The sequence below is a fragment of the Heterodontus francisci genome, chromosome 20, assembly GCF_036365525.1.
Source record: "Heterodontus francisci isolate sHetFra1 chromosome 20, sHetFra1.hap1, whole genome shotgun sequence".
In the NCBI taxonomy this organism is placed as follows: domain Eukaryota; kingdom Metazoa; phylum Chordata; class Chondrichthyes; order Heterodontiformes; family Heterodontidae; genus Heterodontus; species Heterodontus francisci.
Genome location: NC_090390.1, coordinates 85971426 through 85992084, shown reverse-complemented (window position 1 = coordinate 85992084; position 20659 = coordinate 85971426). Strand labels below are relative to the sequence as shown.

At 44.3% G+C, this 20659-nt stretch overlaps 1 protein-coding gene across 5 annotated transcripts in view; it reads left to right on the top strand.

Annotated features, from left to right (window-relative positions):
- The window catches only part of ldb1a (LIM domain binding 1a), a 130743-nt gene that overhangs the window by 70608 nt on the left and 39476 nt on the right, over positions 1-20659 (top strand). For 3 of the 5 annotated variants that reach the window (XM_068053178.1, XM_068053175.1, XM_068053176.1), the window contains exons 3-4: positions 15590-15634; positions 19200-19275. In XM_068053178.1, the coding sequence (XP_067909279.1) occupies positions 15590-15634; positions 19200-19275 (121 nt within the window). The remainder of the gene's footprint in view (positions 1-15589; positions 15635-19199; positions 19276-20659) is intronic. The other 2 variants (XM_068053177.1, XM_068053179.1) reach the window with 2 other exon arrangements.

Genomic DNA, 20659 nt, shown 5'->3' with positions numbered 1-20659 from the left:
CCTTCTAAATTCCACGGAATACAACCCTAGTTTGTGTAATTGCTCCTCATAATCTCACCCTTGGTATCATTCTGGTCAATCTACCTTGTACTCCCACCAAGGCCAATATATGACAAAGAAAGGGAGAATGGAATATGAATGTAAACCAGCAAAAAATATAAAAACAGACTGTAAAAGCTTCTATAGGTACGTAAAAAGGAAACATTTGGTTAAGGCAAATATGGGTCCATTATAGGCAGAATCAGGAGAATTTATAATGGGGAATAGAGAAATGGCAGAGAAGCTAAATGATTACTTTGTGTCTGTCTTCACTGAGGAAGATACAAGAAATCTCCCAGAATTAGAGATCCAAGGGATTAGGGGGAATGAGCAATTCAAGGAAATTAGTATTAGTTAGAAGGTCGTATTGAAGAAATTAATAGGGCTGAAGGTTGTTAAGTCCCCAGGACCTGATATTCTACATCCCAGAGTGTTGAAAGAGGTAGCTATGGAGATAGTGGATGTATTGGTGATCATTTTCCAAAATTCTATAGATTCTGGAGCGGTTCCTGCAGATTGGAAAGTAGCAAATGTTACCCCACTATTTAAGAAGGGAGGGAGAGAGAAAACGGAATGACAGACCTGTTAGCCTTACATCAGTCATTGGGAAAATGCTAGAATCTATTCAAAAGGATGTGATAAATGTTATAATAATGATCTGATGGGGCATAGTCAACATGGATTTATGAATGGGAAATCATGTTTGATGAACCTGTTAATAAGGGGCACACATTTAAAACTGAGATGCGAAGGAATTTCTTCTCTCAGAGGGTGGTGAATCTCTGGAATTCTCTACCCCAGAGAGTGTGGAAGCTAGGTCACTAAAAGTATTTAAGGAGGAGGTAGACAGATTTTTGAAATCTCGGGGAGTCGAGGGTTATGCGGAGCAGGCCTGAAAGAGGAGTTGAGGCCTGGACAGATCACCCATGATCTTATTGGAGGCAGGGCAGGCTTGAGAGGCTGAATGGCCTACTCCTGTTCCTATTTCTTATGTTCTTTATAATGTGGAAAAATGTGAGGTTATCCACTTTGGTAGGAGGAATAGATATGCAGAGTATTTCTTAAATGGTAAGAGATTAGAAAGTGTAGATGTACAAAGGGACCTGGGTGGCCTTGTCAGTAAGTCACTGAAAGCTAACATGCAGGTGCAGCAAGCAATTAAGAAGGCTAATGGTATGTTAGCCTTTATCGCAAGAGGATTTGAGTACAGGAGTAGTGAAGTCTTGCTTCAATTGTATAGAACCTTGGTTAGACCGCACCTGGAGTATTGTGTGCTGTTTTGGTCCCCTTACCTTAGGAAGGATATTATTATGATAGAGGGAGTGTTCCCGGGATGGCGGGACTGTCCGATGAAGAGAGAATGGGGAAACTGGGCCTGTATTCTCTAGAGTTTCGAGGAATATGAGGTGATCTCATTGAAACTTACAAAATACTTAAAGGGATCGACAGGGTAGATGCAGCTAAGATGTTTCCCCTGGTTGGGGAGTCTAGAACCAAGGGACACAATTTCAAAATAAGGGGGAAGTCACTTAGGACCGAGATGAGGAGAAATTTCTTTATTTAGAGGGTTGTGAATCTTTGGAACTCTCTACCCCAGAGGGCTGTGGAAGCTCAGTCATTGAGTATGTTTAAAGCAGAGATTGACAGATTTCTAAATACCAATGACAGAAAGGGATATGGGGATAGTGTGGACAAAAGGCATTGAAGTGGATGATCAGCCATGATCGTATTGAATGGTGGGGCAGGCTCGATGGGCTGAATGGCCTGCTCCTGTTCCCATATTCTTATGTTTCCTAAGGTGTGGTGCCCAGAACTGCTCACAGTATTCATGGTGTGATCTAACCAGGGCTTTGCATAGATGTAGGATAACTTTTATTCCCTTGTATTCTAGATGTCGTCTAGATACAAAGGCCAGCATTCCATTAGGCTTTCTGATTGCTTTCTGTACCCATTCATGACATTTTAATGATCTGTGCACCTGAACCCCCAGGTGTCTTTGGACCTCCACTGTTTCCAGCTTGTCATCATTTAGAAAGTAACATGTTATATAACCTTTTTAGGTCCAAAGTGGATGACCTCACATTTGCCACAGTTTTGCCCATTTACTTAATCTATCGATACCTCTTTGTAATTTTACTCTTCCATCTAAACTGCTTAAAATGCTGCCTATCTTTGTGACATTGGCAAATTTGGATGTGTGGCTTTCTATCCCATCATCTGAGTTGTTAATAAATATGGTGAATACTTGAGGCCCCAACACAGATCCTTGCGGGTCACAGCCTGCCTGTTAGAATTCTTTCTTTCTTTTGGGCCTCCTTATCTCGAGAGACAATGGATACGCGCCTGGAGGTGGTCAGTGGTTTGTGAAGCAGTGCCTGGAGTGGCTATAAAGGCCAATTCTAGAGTGACAGGCTCTTCCACAGGCGCTGCAGAGAAATTTGTTTGTCGGGGCTGTTGCACAGTTGGCTCTCCCCTTGCGCCTCTGTCTTTTTTCCTGCCAACTGCTAAGTCTCTTCGACTCGCCACATTTTAGCCCTGTCTTTATGGCTGCCCGCCAGCTCTGGCGAACGCTGGCAACTGACTCCTACGACTTGTGATCAATGTCACAGGATTTCATATAGCGTTTGCAGACGTCTTTAAAGCGGAGACGTGGACGGCCGGTGGGTCTGATACCAGTGGCGAGCTCGCTGTACAATGTGTCTTTGGGGATCCTGCCATCTTCCATGCGGCTCACATGGCCAAGCCATCTCAAGCGCTGCTGACTCAGTAGTGTGTACAAGCTGGGGATGTTGGCCGCCTCGAGGACTTCTGTGTTGGAGATACGGTCCTGCCACCTGATGCCAAGTATTCTCCGGAGGCAGCGAAGATGGAATGAATTGAGACGTCGCTCTTGGCTGGCATACGTTGTCCAGGCCTCGCTGCCATAGAGCAAGGTACTGAGGACACAGGCCTGATACACTCGGACTTTTGTATTCCGTGTCAGTGCGCCATTTTCCCACACTCTCTTGGCCAGTCTGGACATAATGGAAGCCTTTCCCATGCGCTTGTTGATTTCTGCATCTAGAGACAGGTTACTGGTGATAGTTGAGCCTAGGTAGGTGAACTCTTGAACCACTTCCAGAGCGTGGTCGCCAATATTGATGGATGGAGCATTTCTGACGTCCTGCCCCATGATGTTCGTTTTCTTGAGGCTGATGGTTAGGCCAAATTCATTGCAGGCAGCCGCAAACCTGTCGATGAGACTCTGCAGGCACTCTTCAGTGTGAGATGTTAAAGCAGCATCGTCAGCAAAGAGGAGTTCCCTGATGAGGACTTTCCGTACTTTGGACTTCGCTCTTAGACGGGCAAGGTTGAACAACCTGCCCCCTGATCTTGTGTGGAGGAAAATTCCTTCTTCAGAGGATTTGAACGCATCTGAAAGCAGCAGGGAGAAGAAAATCCCAAAAAGTGTGGGTGCGAGAACACAGCCCTGTTTCACGCCACTCAGGATAGGAAAGGGCTCTGATGAGGAGCCACCATGTTGAATTGTGCCTTTCATATTGTCATGGAATGAGGTGATGATACTTAGTAGCTTTGGTGGACATCCGATCTTTTCTAGTAGTCTGAAGAGACCACGTCTGCTGACGAGGTCAAAGGCTTTGGTGAGATCAATGAAAGCAATGTAGAGGGGCATCTGTTGTTCGCGGCATTTCTCCTGTATCTGACGAAGGGAGAACAGCATGTCAATGGTCGATCTCTCTGCACGAAAGCCACACTGTGCCTCAGGGTAGACGCGCTCGGCCAGCTTCTGGAGCCTGTTCAGAGCGACTCGAGCAAAGACTTTCCCCACTATGCTGAGCAGGGAGATTCCACGGTAGTTGTTGCAGTCACCGCGGTCACCTTTGTTTTTATAGAGGGTGATGATATTGGCATTGCGCATGTCCTGTGGTACTGCTCCCTCGTCCCAGCACAGGCAAAGCAGTTCATGTAGTGCTGAGAGTATAGCAGGCTTGGCACTCTTGATTATTTCAGGGGTAATGCTGTCCTTCCCAGGGGCTTTTCTGCTGGCTAGAGAATCAATGGCATCACTGAGTTCCGATTTGGTTGGCTGTATGTCCAGCTCATCCATGACTGGTAGAGGTGGGCTGCATTGAGGGCAGTCTCAGTGACAGCATTCTCCCTGGAGTACAGTTCTAGGTAGTGCTCCACCCAGCGGTCCATTTGTTTGTGTTGGTCAGTGATTATGTCCCCTGAGCTCTCTTCATGCCATCATACATTCCTCTGATGTTTCCGGTGTCTGAGGCCAGCTGAATATGACTGCATAGGTGTTGCCAGTAGTCGTTTGCGCAGCGCCTAGCTGTTCTTTGTGCAGTGCTTCTGGCTGCTTTAACTGCTGCGGATGTTAAATCGCTGGGGGCTTTCTTGTAGTTCAACAGTGCAATGCGCTTAGCGGCTATGACAGGTTCCAGCTCTTCATTATGAGATTGAAACCAGTCTGCATTTCTCTTCGCACTTTTGCCGTAGGTGGTCAAAGCTGGCTCATAGATGGCGTCTCTGATGTGGGCCCACTTGGTCTCAGCATCCCATGTGGGAGTGTTTTGAAGGGCTGTTACAAGTAAATTTAGAAATTTTTGTAACAGCTGTGGGTGAGAAATTCTGCTCGTGTTGATGCGCGGGTGGCCCTTCTGCTTGGAATGATGCAACTTCTTTGGTCTGAGTCTAACCTTGCTGCACACCAGGGAGTGGTCGGTGTCGCAGTCCGCACTGTGGATGCTGCGTGTGATTTGAATGCTGTTTAAGGCGGCTCGCCTTGTGACGATGAGGTCTAGCTGGTGCCAACGACGTGATCTTGGGTGCCTCCATGAAACCTGGTGACAGGGTTTAGTGTGAAAGAACGAGTTGGTGATGCAGAGGTTGTGATAGGTACACAACTCAAGCAGTCTCTGCCTGTTCTCATTCATCCTTCCAACGCCATAGCGCTCAAGGCAGGAGGGCCATGAGTCATGGTCGGCCCCAACCCTGGCATTAAAGTCCCCCAGCAGGAATAGGTGTTCGGTGTTGGGGATGCTGCTAATGATGTTATGGAGTTCCTCATAGAACTGATCTTTAGCTTCAGATGGGGAGCAGAGTGTTGGAGCATAGATGCTGAGTAGGTGTACTGGACCAGAGGTGGTGAGCAGTCAGATGGACAGTATGCGTTCCGAGCCATTTGAGGGAGGCTCTATCATGCTGAGCAAGGAGTTTCTGATGGCGAAGCCCACTCCATGCTGTCTTGGTTCTTCAGGATCCCTGCCTTGCCAGAAGAAGGTGTAGTTTTGCTCTGCTGGAGATCCACTCACAGGGAGGCGAGTCTCCTGAAGTGCTGCAATGTCTACATTGAGTCTACTGAGCTCGTTGTTAATGATGGCGGTCTTCCGAGAATCGTTGATTTGTGTAAGGTCTTCCGACAGGCCAGGACACATAGTTCTGACGTTCCAGCTTGCAAAGCGAAGGGCTGGTACCTTCCTTCCTTTTCTCGTGTTGTTTGGTGCGGTGTATCAGTCCACCTTTCTGGCAATGACCCTAAGCTCCAAGCACCCATTGAAGCAGGTAGACTGTGGCGGGACAGAACCTTATTGACCGGGGGCTGCCCGGTTTGAGGCGGGCGGTAGCTGTCCAGTGAGGTGCAATGACCTCTCCCACCGACAAAGGCAACCCGTGGCGCCCAGTTTCTACGCCAATTTATCTGGACTTATAACCCGTAACTGCCGCCTTCCGTGTTGTTTCAGTCGCTGTGAGGCAACTATGGAGTGACCTCTCCATGGCGCATGCCTGGGCAAGTTTATGGAGGTTGAGAGTTGCCCAGTCGTCAAAACCCCCCTCTCAGCCTTTCTGGTGGGGTCCAAAGGAGTGCAGGGCACGACGTTTGGCACCAGTATGGCTGCAGGAACTGCCGGAAACATGCCAAAGGTGACACATGACCGCCTTAGGGGTTCCGCTCCGGATTATCTGTTAGGGTTTACTCCCTCATCCTTGGTCTCTCCCGAGACGCCCACAAGGCAGTGGGGTTGTTGGGGCCCCTACACAGGTGTAGGATGGTGCCGGTGGGAGGAGGGGATGCGAGGGGGAGGGGTAGAGGGAGGGGGGTGCGAGGGGGAGCTGGGAAGGGGGCTGTAAGGGGGTGGGGGGGTGCAGGGGAAGGGGGTACGGGGGGAAGATGGTGCAAGGGGGGGCGGGCTGGGACGGGGTTGTGAGGGGGTGAGCTGAGAGGGTGGAGCAGGGAAGTGGAAGGGGGGAAAGGGGGGGGAAAGCGGGTGCAGGTAATAAGCCATTTCCTCAGTGCCCACCATCGACGTCCGGCCTGTTAGAATACCTGCCCATTATCCCTGCTCTCTGTCTCCTGCTTCTCAGCCAATTTCCTCACCAGGTCAATAACTTTCTTTTAATTCTATGAGTTTCAACTTTAGCTAACAGTCTCTTATGAAGGACTTTACCAAATTCTCTCTGGAAGTCCATATAAATAACATGCATAGACATTCTCCAGTCCACTATTTTAGTCACCTTCAATGTTACCTGTAAGCAACACATGTGCAACATGGGAGGTATTGCACAGCATGCTCACAAGTTGTCCCCTTTTAGATACTGTGTGTGTGTAGCTGCTTAAAAAAAGTAATTAAAGGTATTGTGCATTCAAATTAACAGGCTGTGCACAATGTGAAAATAGAGGGGACACTGGTCACCACTTCAAAAAATTGAATTAGATTCATCAGGCATGACCTACTCTTTACAAATTCATGTTGTTGGCTTTCTCTCATCAGCTGAAAATTTCAAGGTATTCAGTCCTTAATTATAGACTCCAATAATTTCCCGACAACAGATATTAGACTAACTGGTCTATAATTCCCTGGTTTCCCTCACTCACCTTTCTTACATAATGGAACGGCATGCACAATTTTCCAATCCAAAGCAACGTTTCCCGAATCGCGAGAACTTTGGAATATTATAGTTAGGGTATCTGCAATGTTCTCACCAACTTCCTTTCAAACCCTGGGATGGAAACCATCTGGTCATTGGGATTTGTCACTGTGTTTATTTTTGATATCCTTTGCAAGTTTCTTTTCATACCTTCTTTTTGTAGCTCTTACTATCTGTTTTCTCACTTTTGCTATTTTTGTTTCTTTCGTGTTTGCCAGGATCCATGCTTTTTTTTCCTGTATGCTTTTACTTTTAGTTTTATGTTGTATCTCAACTCTTAAGTTGTCTATGGCTATATTTTTTGGCAAGTAGAGCTCTTGTCCCTTAAGGATATAAATTGGGTTTGTCTGACAAATTCTTTTTTGAACACCTCCCACAGATGTTTTGTTGTTTTACCCATTAACATAATTTGCACAGTTTACTGTGGGCAGTCTCTGTCTCATTGCAATGAAGCCAGCCTAATTTAGAATCTTAGTTATTGTTTTGAATTTCCACTTTTCAAACACTACGTTGACCTTGATTATATTATGATCATTATTCGATAAATGTTCACTAGATCATTGCACCTTTCTAAATGTAATATGGCCAGCCCCTTGTTGGTTCTAGGACATATTGGGTGGAATTTTCCCAGGCTGGTGGAGGCGGGAAAATTGCAGAAAATGACTCCTTCTGGCTTCCCAACAGCAGATTGAGAGTGCAGCGGGCAACCCCCTGGCTTTACCAGGGAGGTTGGGTTTGTTACCTGAAAATGGTAACGCTGTTGCGTCAGAGATTTAAGGCTGTAAGATTCCACCTGTGGCTGCACAGAACTATCCCGGACACGCTCAAGAAATTCATTACCTTTCTGACATAAACTAGTCTGCTTATCCCAATCTATAAGAAAGTTAAGATCCCCCATTAAAAACCACTCTGACTTTGCTACATGCTTGTCTAATCTCTGCATTTGTACAATCTACCACCTTACAGCTGCTACCAGGAGAGCCTATACACAACTCCAACCACTAACTTAAATCACTTTCTTTTTCTTAATTCTACTCATAAAATTTCTCCCTCTTGTTATATCCTGTTGTATCATTGAGGTGATTTCATCCTTAATCACTAAGGCTTTTCCTCTCCTTCTGTCATTTTTCCTATCTTTCCTGTAGATGTTATAACCTGCTATATTAACTTTCCAGCCTTGCGTTCTTGCAGCCACATCTCAGTAATGGCTACCATATCAAACCCTGCAAGTTGAGTTTGCATCTGCAATTCATTCAATTTGTTCCTTATATTCTGTGTGTTTGTATAAAGAACACCAATTTGGGCGTCCATCTAACCAATCCTTCCACTCTATTGTTTTATCCACATATTTTATTTTTCTTTCTCCTGGGTTAATTACATCTTTTAGTTTTTCCTTTATGTATAGATGTTGCTAAAACACTATTTTTGCCTGTGACTCTACTCTGTTCCCTTTCATTTATTTTCAAACCATTATTTATGCTACCTTTTACACCTGACCCCTCCCACCCCACCTCCCATATACAAGTTTAAAACCCTTGTGACTGCCCTATTTAACCTTTCTGCTAGGACCCGGTCTCAGCCCGGTTCAGGTGAAGCCCGTCCCAACAGTACAGTTCCTTCCTGTCCCAGTACTGGTGCCAATGTCCGAAGAAATGGAACCCCTCTTTCCCATAATCACTCCTTCAGGCATGAGTTCAATCCCTAATTTGCTTAACCCAATGCTAATTACCATGTAGCTCAGCTAATAATCCAGAGATTGTAACGCTTGGAGGTCTTGCTTTTTAAATTAGCTCCTACCTCCTGGTACTCTCCAAAGAGGACCTCTTGTCGATTTTTCCCAATGCTGTTGGTTCCAACATGGATCACAATGACTAAATCCTCCCGCTCTCTCTCCAATATCCTTTCAAGCCAGTTCGCGATGTCCCTCACCCTGGCACCAGGTCGGCAACAAACCATGTGGGACTCTCGATCCTACTTACAAAAGATGTCATTCACGCCCCTAATTATTGAATCCGCTACAACTACCACATTAGGCTTCCCCTCCCCCTCCTCTCCCCGCACCCTCCCCTCACCCCATTCCTTTGGAAAGCCTCTTGCTCCAAGATGCCATGGTCCATATTCTAGCTGTGCTTCTGACTGTCTTTATCCTTCTCCTCACAGATAGCAAGTACATAGTACCCGCTGCATAGGATCAGTTCTGTGGATCCTCGATCTCTATCTCACCTGGGTTCCCCTTACACCGTAAACTATTGTTCACCCCAACCTTGTTCTGAATGTGTACCTCCCTACAAAGTGTGACCGAAATCTGGAGCAAACTGTCCAGATACTGCTCCCCTCCTTTATGTGTCTGAGTGTCTCCAACTCACACTTCAGCTCTGACTGGAGAGATTTGAGACTGAGACATCTGATGCTGATGGATTCATTCGAGACAGTCTCGCTGTCCACAAACTCTTACATACTACAGTGAGACACACAACCTGCTCTGCCATATCTTAGACTAGATTATTTATATCTACTTTTTAATTTGTTGTAAGTTTTCTTTTTCTTTTTATATCCGCTAACTTCCATGAAGCACTTTAAGAAAAACACCGGACAAAAATTTTAAATACTGGACTGCCTCAGGCTTATACAAACCAGTAGAAGTTTTGAAGGAAAAAAGGAAGCACCTCTACCTCCTTCTGCGCCAAATCTCATTCTCACCAAATTCCCAAATTTTGCACTCCATTTACAATTCACTCCTTTTGCAACCACTGTTAGGTTTTAGCTCTGTCTTGGGTTTTGCCTCCTAACTTGGCCTTGTCTGCAAATTTGTATGTATGGCTCTCTATTACTTTGTGTTAAGTCATTTAAAAACATAGTGAAAATTTGAGGCCCCAGTTCAGGTCCCTGGGGGACACCACCAGTCATATCCAATTATCTCTCTCTGTCTCCCACCTCCTAACCAATTCCCCATCCATGGCAATAGGTTGCCTCCAATTCTATGCACTCTCATTTTGTGGAACCTTGTTGAATGCCTTCTGTGAGTCCATGTAAATAAGATCCATAGACACTTCCTTATCTATTGTTATTTACCTCTTCAAAAAATTCAACTAGGTTTGTTTGACAGAACTTACCCATCACAAATTCATGCTGGCTCTCTCTGATCAGTTCATATTTGTTCAATTGCTCAGTCTCTTTGTTTGTAAAGGTTCCAAAATTCCATCAGTTGGTATGTTACTTGGATCCAGTATCGACTCTGAAGAGATCCCACCTAGCTCACCCAAGGAGGATAGTCCTTATATCATTTTGAATCTCCATATGATGGTGCAGTATATCTATATTGCACATGGCTAAAGTATTAAATGAGTACTTTGCATCTGTCTTTCACAAAGGAAGTAGATGATGTGAAAGTTAGACTAAAAGAGAAGAAAGAAGTTATGGACAGGATAGAGAAGAGGTACTAAAAAGATTAACATTACTGAAAGTTGTTCAGGCACCTGGTCCAGATGGAATGCATACTAGATTCCTGAATGAAGCAAAGGTAGAAATAGCAGAGGCATTGGGCACAACCTTTTCAATCCTCATTGGATACAGTGCGGGAGGACTTGAGAGTTGCTAATGTAATACCACTATTTAATAAAGGAGAGAGAGATAAAGTAGGATAAAAGCAAAATACTGCGGATGCTGGAAATCTGAAATAAAAACAAGAAATTCTGGAACCACTCAGCAGGTGTGGCAGCATCTGTGAAAAGAGAAGAAGAGTTAATGTTTCGGGTCAGTGACCCTTCTTCGGAAGTAGTAGGAGTCAGCCAGCCTATCTTCAATGGTGGGAAAGTTATTGGAAACTATTATCAGGGACAAAACAAACTTTCATTTGGAAAGGCATGGGTTAATCGAGATTTAGCATGGATTTGTTAAAGACTAACTTGATTTAATTCTTTGATGAGGGAACTGAAAGCAGTAGGAATTAGTGGGTCACTTTCAGGTTGCTAGTGGAGAGCTGCAACAATCAGTGCTGGGGCTTCAGCTGTTTAAAATCTATATTTATGATTTAGATGAGGGGACTGAGTGCAATGTAGCCAGGTTTACTGACGATACAAAGATAGGTGGGAAAATAGGCTTTGAAGAGTCTGCAAGGGGATAATAAAGGTTCAGTGAGTGGGCAAGAAAGTGGCTGATGGGAGTATAGTATGAGGAAATGTGAGGCTATTCATTTTGGTAGGAAGAATAGAAAACAGAATATTTTTTAAAATGTGAGAAACTATTAAATGTTGGTGTTCAGAGGACCCTGGGTGTCCTTGTACACAAAACACAGAAAATTGACATTCAGGTACAGCAAGCAATTAGGAAGACAAATGGTATATTGGTCTTTATTGCAAGAGGGTTGGAATACAAGAGTAAGGAAGCATTGCTGCAATTGTACGGGGCCTTTGGTGAGATCAAACTATACTGTGTACACTTTGGTCTCCTTATCTAAGGAAGGATATACTTGCCTTAGAAGGGGTGCAATGAAGGTTCACTAGATTGATTCCTGGGATGAGAGGTTTATCCAATTTTGCCCAGAATGGGCCTAAACTGGAGTTTAGAAGAATGAGAGGTGATCTCATTGAAACATGAGATTCTGAGAGGGCTTGACAGTGTAGATGCTGAGAGACTGCTTCCCCTGGCTGGAGAGTCTAGAACTAGTCTCAGGATAAGGGGTTGCCCATTTAGAACTGAGATGAGAAATTTCTTCACTCAGAGGGTTGTGAACTTTGGGAATTATCTACCCCAGAGAGCTGTGGCGGCTCAATTGTTGAGTATATTCAAGTTTGAGATCGATTATTGCACACCAAGAAATTAAAGGAATAAGAGAAAAATACTGTGGATGCCCTCACCCTCCCTCCCAGAACTGCGACAGGGTTCCCCTTTATTTATTTATTTAGAGATACAGCACTGAAACAGGCCCTTCGGCCCACCGAGTCTGTGCCGACCAACAACCACCCATTTATACTAATCCTACATTAACCCCATATTCTCTACCACATCCCCACCATTCTCCTACCACCTACCTATACAAGGGGCAATTTACAATGGCCAATTTACCTATCAACCTGCAAGTCTTTGGCTGTGGGAGGAAACCGGAACACCTGGCGGAAACCCCCACGGTCACGGAGAACTTGCAAACTCCACACAGGCAGTACCCAGAGCTGAACCCGGGTCGCTGGAGCTGTGAGGCTGTGGTGCTAACCACTGCGCCACTGTGCCGCCCCTTGTCCTCACTTTCTACCCCACCAGCCTCCACATCCAAAGGATCATCCTCTGCCATTTCCGCCACCTCCAGCGTGATGCCACCACCAAACACATCATTCCCTCCCCTCCCCTGTCAGCATGATAAAGGGGCCGTTCCCTCCGTGACACCCTGGTATAAAAGCCTGCTACCCAACCCGAACCCAACGGGACCCGACGACGTGTTGGGTTCGGGTTGGGTCGGGCTGCACTTCCGGGTCCGGCATTCGGGCTCGGGTCGGACCGGGTCAGACACGCTCTATCACAGGTAAGTGGCTCCACTGTTAATGTAATGTTTGGACTAGAAAGGTGGTTTTGTTACAGTTATTTTAAGCTTGTGCAGATCAGCAACAAATGTTCACTGGAACACTGCAGCAGGCCGAGGACAGAAATGTGGTCATGGGAACAAGGTGGTGAATTAAAATGGCAAGCAACCGAGAGCTTGGGATCATGCTTGCGGACCGAGTGGAGGTGTTCTGCAACTGATGGTCAGGTTGGGTGTGGGAAAAAATGGAAGGACTTGGGCCGGGTCAGACTCGGGTCAGATGTGGTTCTGTTGGGCTCGGGTTGGATTTTCTTTTGCAGGCCAGAGCAGGCCTTTACCCTGCTCCACTCCTCCATTATCCCCGACATCTCTTCCCTGTCCCACAGCACCTTCCCATGCAATCGCAGGAGGTATAATACCTGCCCTTTTACTTCCTCTCTCCTCACCATCCAAGGCCCCAAACACTCCTTTTAGGTAAAGCAGCGATTTACTTGCACTTCTTTCAATTTAGTATACTGTATTCGCTGCTCACAACGCGGTCTCCTCTACATTGAGGAGACCAAACGCAGATTGGGTGACAGCTTTGCAGAACACCTCTGCTCGGTCCGCAAGCATGATCCCGAGCTTCCGGTTGCTTGCCATTTTAATTCACCACCTTGTTCCCATGACCACATTTCTGTCCTCGACCTGCTGCAGTGTTCCCGTGAACATCAACGCAAGCTCGAGGAACAGCACCTTATCTTCCGATTAGGCACTCTGCACCCTTCTGGACTCAATATTGAGTTCAATAATTTCAGACCATGAGCCCCATTATTTTTTATTTATTATTTTTATTTATTTATTTTATATATATATATATATTTTCTTTTTTAATTATTCATTTTTAACCATGTGCTAGTCAATCTTATTTTTCATGTTTTTGCTTTTGTACAGAACTGTTCATTATTCTGCCGTTAGCACTCTCTCTGGACTTGTGCTTTGTCATTTGCTACAACTATTTAGCACTCCATTTGCGTTGTGTTCCATGACATTTGTCATTTAATCTCTCCCTGCTCCATCCTATCACACCCATTCCTTCTTGTTCTTCTTCCCCTCTCCCCTCTTTCACTTGCTCAAAGACAGTTACATTTCTAACTTTTGCCAGTTTTGATGAAAGGACACAGATCTGAAACGTTAACTCCGTTTCTCTCTACACAGATGCTGCCAGACCTGCTGAGTATTTCTGGCACTTTCTGTTCTGATTTCAAGGAATTAAGGGATATGGGGATCAGGTGGGAAAGTGGAGTTGAGGTCAAAGTTCAGGCGTGATCTTATTGAATGGTGGAGCAGGCTCGAGGGGCCATATGGCCTACTCCTGCTTCTATTTCTTACATTCTTAGGTTCTTAAGGTTGATCAAGGTCTTACAGTAACTGTTATATATATATCAATTCTCTGAAGGCAATAGACAAAGTGCCACACACAAGAATTATTAAGAAGATGGAAGTCCATGGAATTAAGGGGAAAATGATGGTATGGATTCAGTGGCTCAGTGGCAGGAAGCACAGGGTGATGAATGGATGTTTTTCAGCTCAGGAGGTGGTTTGTAGTGGTGTTCCCCAAGGATCAGTTTTCAGATCAGTGCTGTTTGTAATTTTTATAAATGACCTCGACTCAGGTGTAGGGTGCAGCATTATAAAGTTTGTAGAAGATATGAATCTTGATAAAGTAATAGATAGTGATGAGGATAGTTGTAAGCTTCAGGATGACACAAGACAGAATGTGGAAATGGGTAGAAGCATGACAGCTAAGTTCAATGTGGACTAATATGGAAAGACAGTGTAATATAAATGATTTTGAAAAGTGTAGATGAACAGAGGGTCCTTGGTGACACAAATCCTTAAGGTAGCAGGGCAAGTTGATAAGATGATTTAAAAAGTATATGGGTAATTTGGGTTTATAAGTAGAAAAACATAATATAAAAACAAATAGATCAAGCTAGAACTTTATAAATCACTGGTTAGGCCCCAGCTGGAATATTGTGGCGAATTCTTGGCATCACACTTCAAGAAAGATGTAAAGGCCTTAGAAAGGATAGAGAGGAGGTTTACGAGGATGTTACCAGGGATGAGGGACTTCAGTTATGAGGAGAGGTTGAAAAAGTTAGCACTGTTCTCCTTGGAACAGAGAAGTTTAAGAGGTGACCTAGTAGAGGTTTTCAAGATGATGCGAGATTTTGATAGCGTAGGTAGAGAAAAATGATTCCCTCTGGCGAATGGGTCAATACTAGAGGTCAGAGATTCAAAATCAGTGACAAAAGATCCAGAGGGGAGATGAGGAGAAATGTTTTCACTCTGAGTTGTTGGGATCTGGAATGCTTAACCTGATTCCATAAATAATTTTAAAAGGGAGTTGGGACAGATACTTGATGAGGAACTTACAGGGTTACAAACAAAAAGTGTGGATGTGGGACAAAACACAACTGCTCTTTCAAAGAGCCAGCATAGGCACGATGGGCTGAATGGCCTCCTCCTGTGTTGTACGTTTCCATGGTTCTCTGATGTTTGAGCTGCAAAACCACAATGATGCCAGTTGGTGGTGCCATTGTAAATCTATGCACTGCAGTACCACAACAAAACTGTTCAGCAACAACAAAAACTTGCACTTGTCTGTTGCCAGTAAGTTGCACCATACAAGATGGGTAATCAGTTACTTTTATTGGTTCATCCCTGACCCCTCTTTGGAACTGATGCTCCAATGGACTGAGTAGAAGTTACCAGATTAGAGGAAATTCTGGGACTGAGATACACTCCAGCGATAAAATCCTTTGTCATTCTGGGTTTAAAAAAAATTCATTCATGGGATGTGGGTGTCACTGACAAGGTCAGCATTTATGTACCCATTCCTGATTGTGCTTAAGAAGGTGGTGGTGTTCCTATGTGTCTGCTGCCCTTGTCCTTCTAGGTGGTAGAGGTCGTGGGTTTGGGAGGTGCTGTGGAAGATGCCTTGGCAAGTTGCTATGGTGGGGTTGGGGGTAGTGGTTATATTATTCCAAGGATGAAAAGTGAATCCCACTGAATATTCCTGTATTTTAAACTCTCCTTTGTACTTTTTCTTCCTCTTGACAGTCCGACACCTATGTATCCTCCAACATACCTGGAGCCTGGTATTGGGTAAGTGGCAGAACTGCATTAATAGCTTGGCAGTCAGCTGGATGGATCTTGTGGTACTTGGGTCATACAGAGCTGGAAGATTCCAGGTTTGAATCAAAGTCTGTGCTAACATGCCTGACTGCCCACTCTACAGGTGTGAGCCAGGGGCAGTGTGTATCAGAAGCTATTCACCCACGGAGGTCATCACAGGCAAAACTCGGATCCTTTCCTCACCCAATGTCTAGTCACATGTGTTGGACTGCTTTCCTGTTCTATTTTTTTGTTACTTTAAACAGACATCATTTGTAACAACAGCAGAATCAAATCTTTGTGTAGCATGAACTAGTTAAAGACAATCTAACATGCGTACTCAGTCAAATCATACAATACGATTCCATATGATTATATGATTCTTTATTATTGAGTTCACGATTCACTATAAGAACTCAGATACCACACTTTACAATTCCAGCAAGACCATAGCAAACAGTGGTTTGTTCAAAACACTTATAAGAATTCTACCTTTAATCTCTACATTGATGGCAGGCTAACACTAAACTACAATACATCAAAAGACAGACAATGCAGACTTCAGATAACATGGAGCCAAGAAGATACACTCATGTTCATCTCAACCTCTCCCAATGATTCTGTTACCATGGTTTTATGGTCCACTTAAGCTCTTCTGTCACTTTATTACTGTAAACAGTGACCAAATAACATGTCCCAGATCCTTAAGAAAAGGATGAGTTATCTTCCCATTCTTTCAGCTTCTCATCCTCTACAAAGCATCCCTGTTCAACAGAACTGAAAGTTGTTTTAACTCATTGTGTGCTGATCCCACAAACGATGAGGTACATTGAGATATATGGGTAGTGTGAATTCACATTCCCACAACGTGCAGTTTCCAACAAGGATCACTGGTGGATGACCAGGACAGGAGATGCTGGCTGATTCCCTTACCCAACAAAAATCTGTCAATGTCAGCCTAAAATTTTCAACTGAAACCCAGCATCTGCAGCTGCTGGGAGAGTTAGTACCAGATTTCCACTACCCTTTGTGTGAAAATATGCTCCCTGATTTCATTTCTAAATGGCTTTGCTCTAATTTTAAGATGTTGCCTCTTGTTCTGGATTCCCACACCAGAGGAAACAGTTTCTCTATCCCCTATTGAATTCCTTCATCATTTAAAGTATCGCGAGTAGATCAACTCTCAACTTTCTAAAATCAAGGGAATACAAGACAAATTCCTGGAACCTGTGTCCTTGTAATTTAACCCTTTTAGCCCTGGTATCATACTGGTGAATCTGTGTTGCAACTTCTCCAAGGCCAGGTGTGGTGTTCATTACTGACGTAAGTGCTCCAAATGGGGTCTGAATTAGCAAAGTATTTCTTGATTTCTTCTTTAGAAACTAGGAAACATCTTGACATGAAATATTCAATTAATTTGGAACAGACTAATTAAATAAAAGTGAGTGACTCAATGATTCACTCACTGCCATATAGACTCTAGACAATATGTATGGTCTTGTTATTCTCAGAAGCAGCAGCACATTGGAACCTCAGCTGGCTGCATCTCCACTTTACCCTGTGAGAGGAGCATTGCTGCACCAAGGCCTGAATCTTTATTATCTGTTCACTGTCAGGATTCACGACATTTTGAAGTCTGATGCCTAAATGTGACCTCCTTTGTAACTGAAACTGGCATAGTGACTTTCTTATCAAGGACAAGGACAATTAGGGATGGGCAATAAATGCTGGCCTGGCCAGGCCAGCGATGCCCACATCCCATGAAAGAATTTTTAAAAATCAGGTTAGTCAGCAACAGGCCGCTCCACACCCACTGCATTCCTGTCCAAATTCATGAGCTTTTCTAACAACTTGCGTTTCTACACGACATTACACACACCAGAAGGCACCTCAAAACATTGGTTAAAAGCTGGAGAGAAGAGAAAATGGAGAGAGTTGGGGCAGGTACCAAAGTCATGGTGAAAGAGAGGGGTTTTAAGGTGGCTTTTAAAAGCAGGGAAGAGTTGAAAAGGTGGAAGCAAAAAGTTCCAAAGTGTCTTTAATGCATTGGTGCAGACTTGATGGGCCGAAGGACCTCTTCTGCACTGTATTATTCTGTGATTCTGTCTGAATGAGCAGACACCATTGGTGGAGAAGAGGGAGTAGTGAGTGACGAGGAGTGAAGAGAAAAAAGACTTGCATTTATCTAGCACTTTTCATGACTTTTGGATATCTCAAAGCACTCTACAGTCAATGAAGTACTTTTGAAGTGTAGTCACTGTTGTAACTGGCCCTGTATTCTCTAGAGTTTTGAAGAATGAGAGATGATCTCATTGAAACTTACAAAATTCTTATAGGGAGAGACAGGGTAGATGTGGATAAGATGTTTCCTCTGGCTGGTGAGTTTAGAACAAGGGGATATAGTCTCAGAATCAGGGGCAGGCCATTTAAGACTGAGATGAAGAGGAATTTCTTAACTCAGAGGGTGGTGAGTCTGTGGAATTCTCTACCCCAGAGGGCTATGGAAGCTCAATCATTGAGCATGTTCAAGACAGAAATCAATAGATTTCTGAATACTAATGACATCAAGGGATATGGAGATAGTGGGGAAAAATAGCGTAGAGGTAGATGATCAGCTTGAATGGCAGAGCAGGCTCGATGGGCCGAATGGCCAACTCTGTTTCCTCTGATCCTATGATAATGTAGGAAACGCAGCAGCCAATTTACACACAGCAAGCTCCCACAAACAGCACTGTGATAATAATCAGATAATCTGTTTTTGTGATGTTGATTGATTGCGGGATAAGTATTGGCCAGGACACCAGGGATACCTCCCCTGCTGCTCTTTGGATAGTGACATGGGATATCTTGCGTCCACCTGCAAGAGCTGATGGCACCTGGGGTTAACGTCTCATACAAAAGAGGGTACCTCTGACAATGCAGCACTTCCTCAGTACTGCACTAGGAGTGTCAGCTTGGATTTTTTGTGCTCAAGTCCTCAGGAACCTAGAACCTTGTGGCTTAGAGGTGAGAGTGTTACCAACTGAACCACGGCTGGCACGGTGCATATGGAGAAAATGAGGCAGGAAGAAATCACATGAGGCAAGTCCATGGAGGGACTTGTAAATGAGGATGAAATTCTGAAGTCAATTTTTTGGAGAGCACCAAATAATTTCATGACCAGAAACCCTTCGTTTATAGGCTATGGTCTTTAGTTACAAAGGAGGTCACATTCAGGCCTAAGGGATCAAAACTGCTGCCACCAATCCTGGCAGTGGACAGTTATCATAAATTCAGGCCTTGGTGCAGCATCAAAACTGATGAAGATCATGAGAGGAGTTTGAAATGAAGACGAGTCTAAGCCTTTCAGTGAAATAGAAGTCTTCAAGAGAACAGAGAGTGGGAGAGAGATATGGGAAAGAAAAATAAAACTGAACATTTTTGAAAAAATGTCTGTGTTGTTTGGTGGTCAATCTGAGTGCAAATGAATTCAATTTGGGCATAAATACAAATAAAAGAAAAGCAGACTTATTGTGAATGAGGTGCTTTGTTCAGCAGTTGTTCTCTTTTGTGACAGGAGACACACACCCTACATGAACCAGACTGATTACAGGATATTCGAACTCAACAAACGATTACAGAACTGGGCAGAGGTAAAAAAAATCAATTTGTAATGAAAGTTGTTTTTGTAAACTTTGTTTACTCATTAATAGGAGGAATTTTAGTGCAGGAGAATGCTACACTTTCTATGTCAGGTACCTAGTATCAATGTCAAATACTCCCAGGACAGGTACAGTACGGGGGTTAGATACAGAGTAAAGCTCCCTCTACACTGTCCCCATCAAACACTCCCAGGACAGGAGGTTCCCTCACCATTCTTTGCAAGAGTTTCCAGACTGTGAATGTCAGGAAGCTATTCAACCATGAGGGCGCCACACTCCATCCCAATTCTGTCCTCCTCTGATGTCCAGGGCACATGTACTCTGTAGCAATGTACCACAATCAGGAACAGGGGCCTCAGTTAATTCTGACCCTTCTTTATCCAGAGGTGCAGTCACCCATGGTAACAGTATGACGAGTAACCCTGAGGTACTAATCCCTTGGTCAAATCCCAAAAGAAAAAATAAGAAAAAAAAACGAATAAAGAAAAAAGAAAAAAAAAAAACGGGGTTAGATACAGAGTAAAGCTCCCTCTACACTGTCCCCATCAAACACTCCCAGGGCAGGTACAGCACGGGGTTAGAAAAAAAAACGGGGGGGTTAGATGCAGAGTAAAGCTCGCTCGACACAGGACAGCATCACAAAAGAAAAAAAAAGAGAAAAAAAACGAAAAAAAAAAAACGGGGTTAGATACAGAGTAAAGCTCCCTCTGCACTGTCCCATCGAACACATCCCGGGCAGGTAAATACAGAGTAGAACTGTCTGTACCTGCCGCCTCTCAAAAAATAAAAGGGCTAGTTAGAGAGTAAAGCTCCCTCTACACTGTCCCATCAAACATTCCCAGAGCAGGTACAGCATGAGTTGAATACACAGTAAAGCTCCGTCTACACTGTTCCATCTATCACTAGGCCACAGGAATAAGGAATGCAAACATGTCTGATTTTTATTTCTGATTTCTAATTCATGGGAGCTTGGATCAATTATAATATCACTCTTACCCTTGCCCTGCTGAGAGCAACTAACTCAGCTCAGACCCAGAATTGAGCAGGGACCATCCTGCTCAGTACACCTCACCTAGAAGTTACAAAGTATTGATGGCACAGAAACAGACCATTTGCCCCAACTGGTCCATGCCGGTGTTTATTCTGCACGTGAGCTTCCTCCCATCCTACTTCATCACACCGTATCAGCACATCCTTCAATTTCTTTCTTCCTCATGTGTTCACCTAACTTCCTCTAAACCATCTGACTCATCAGACAAGCTTGAAACTTTTCAAAGTAAAATATTGAGATAATAGTTCCAGCCCGTTGTGGATCAATAAGAAGCTGGTCAGTGCTCCCCTCCACACTGCCCACTGACTGACTGCAAGTTCTCGG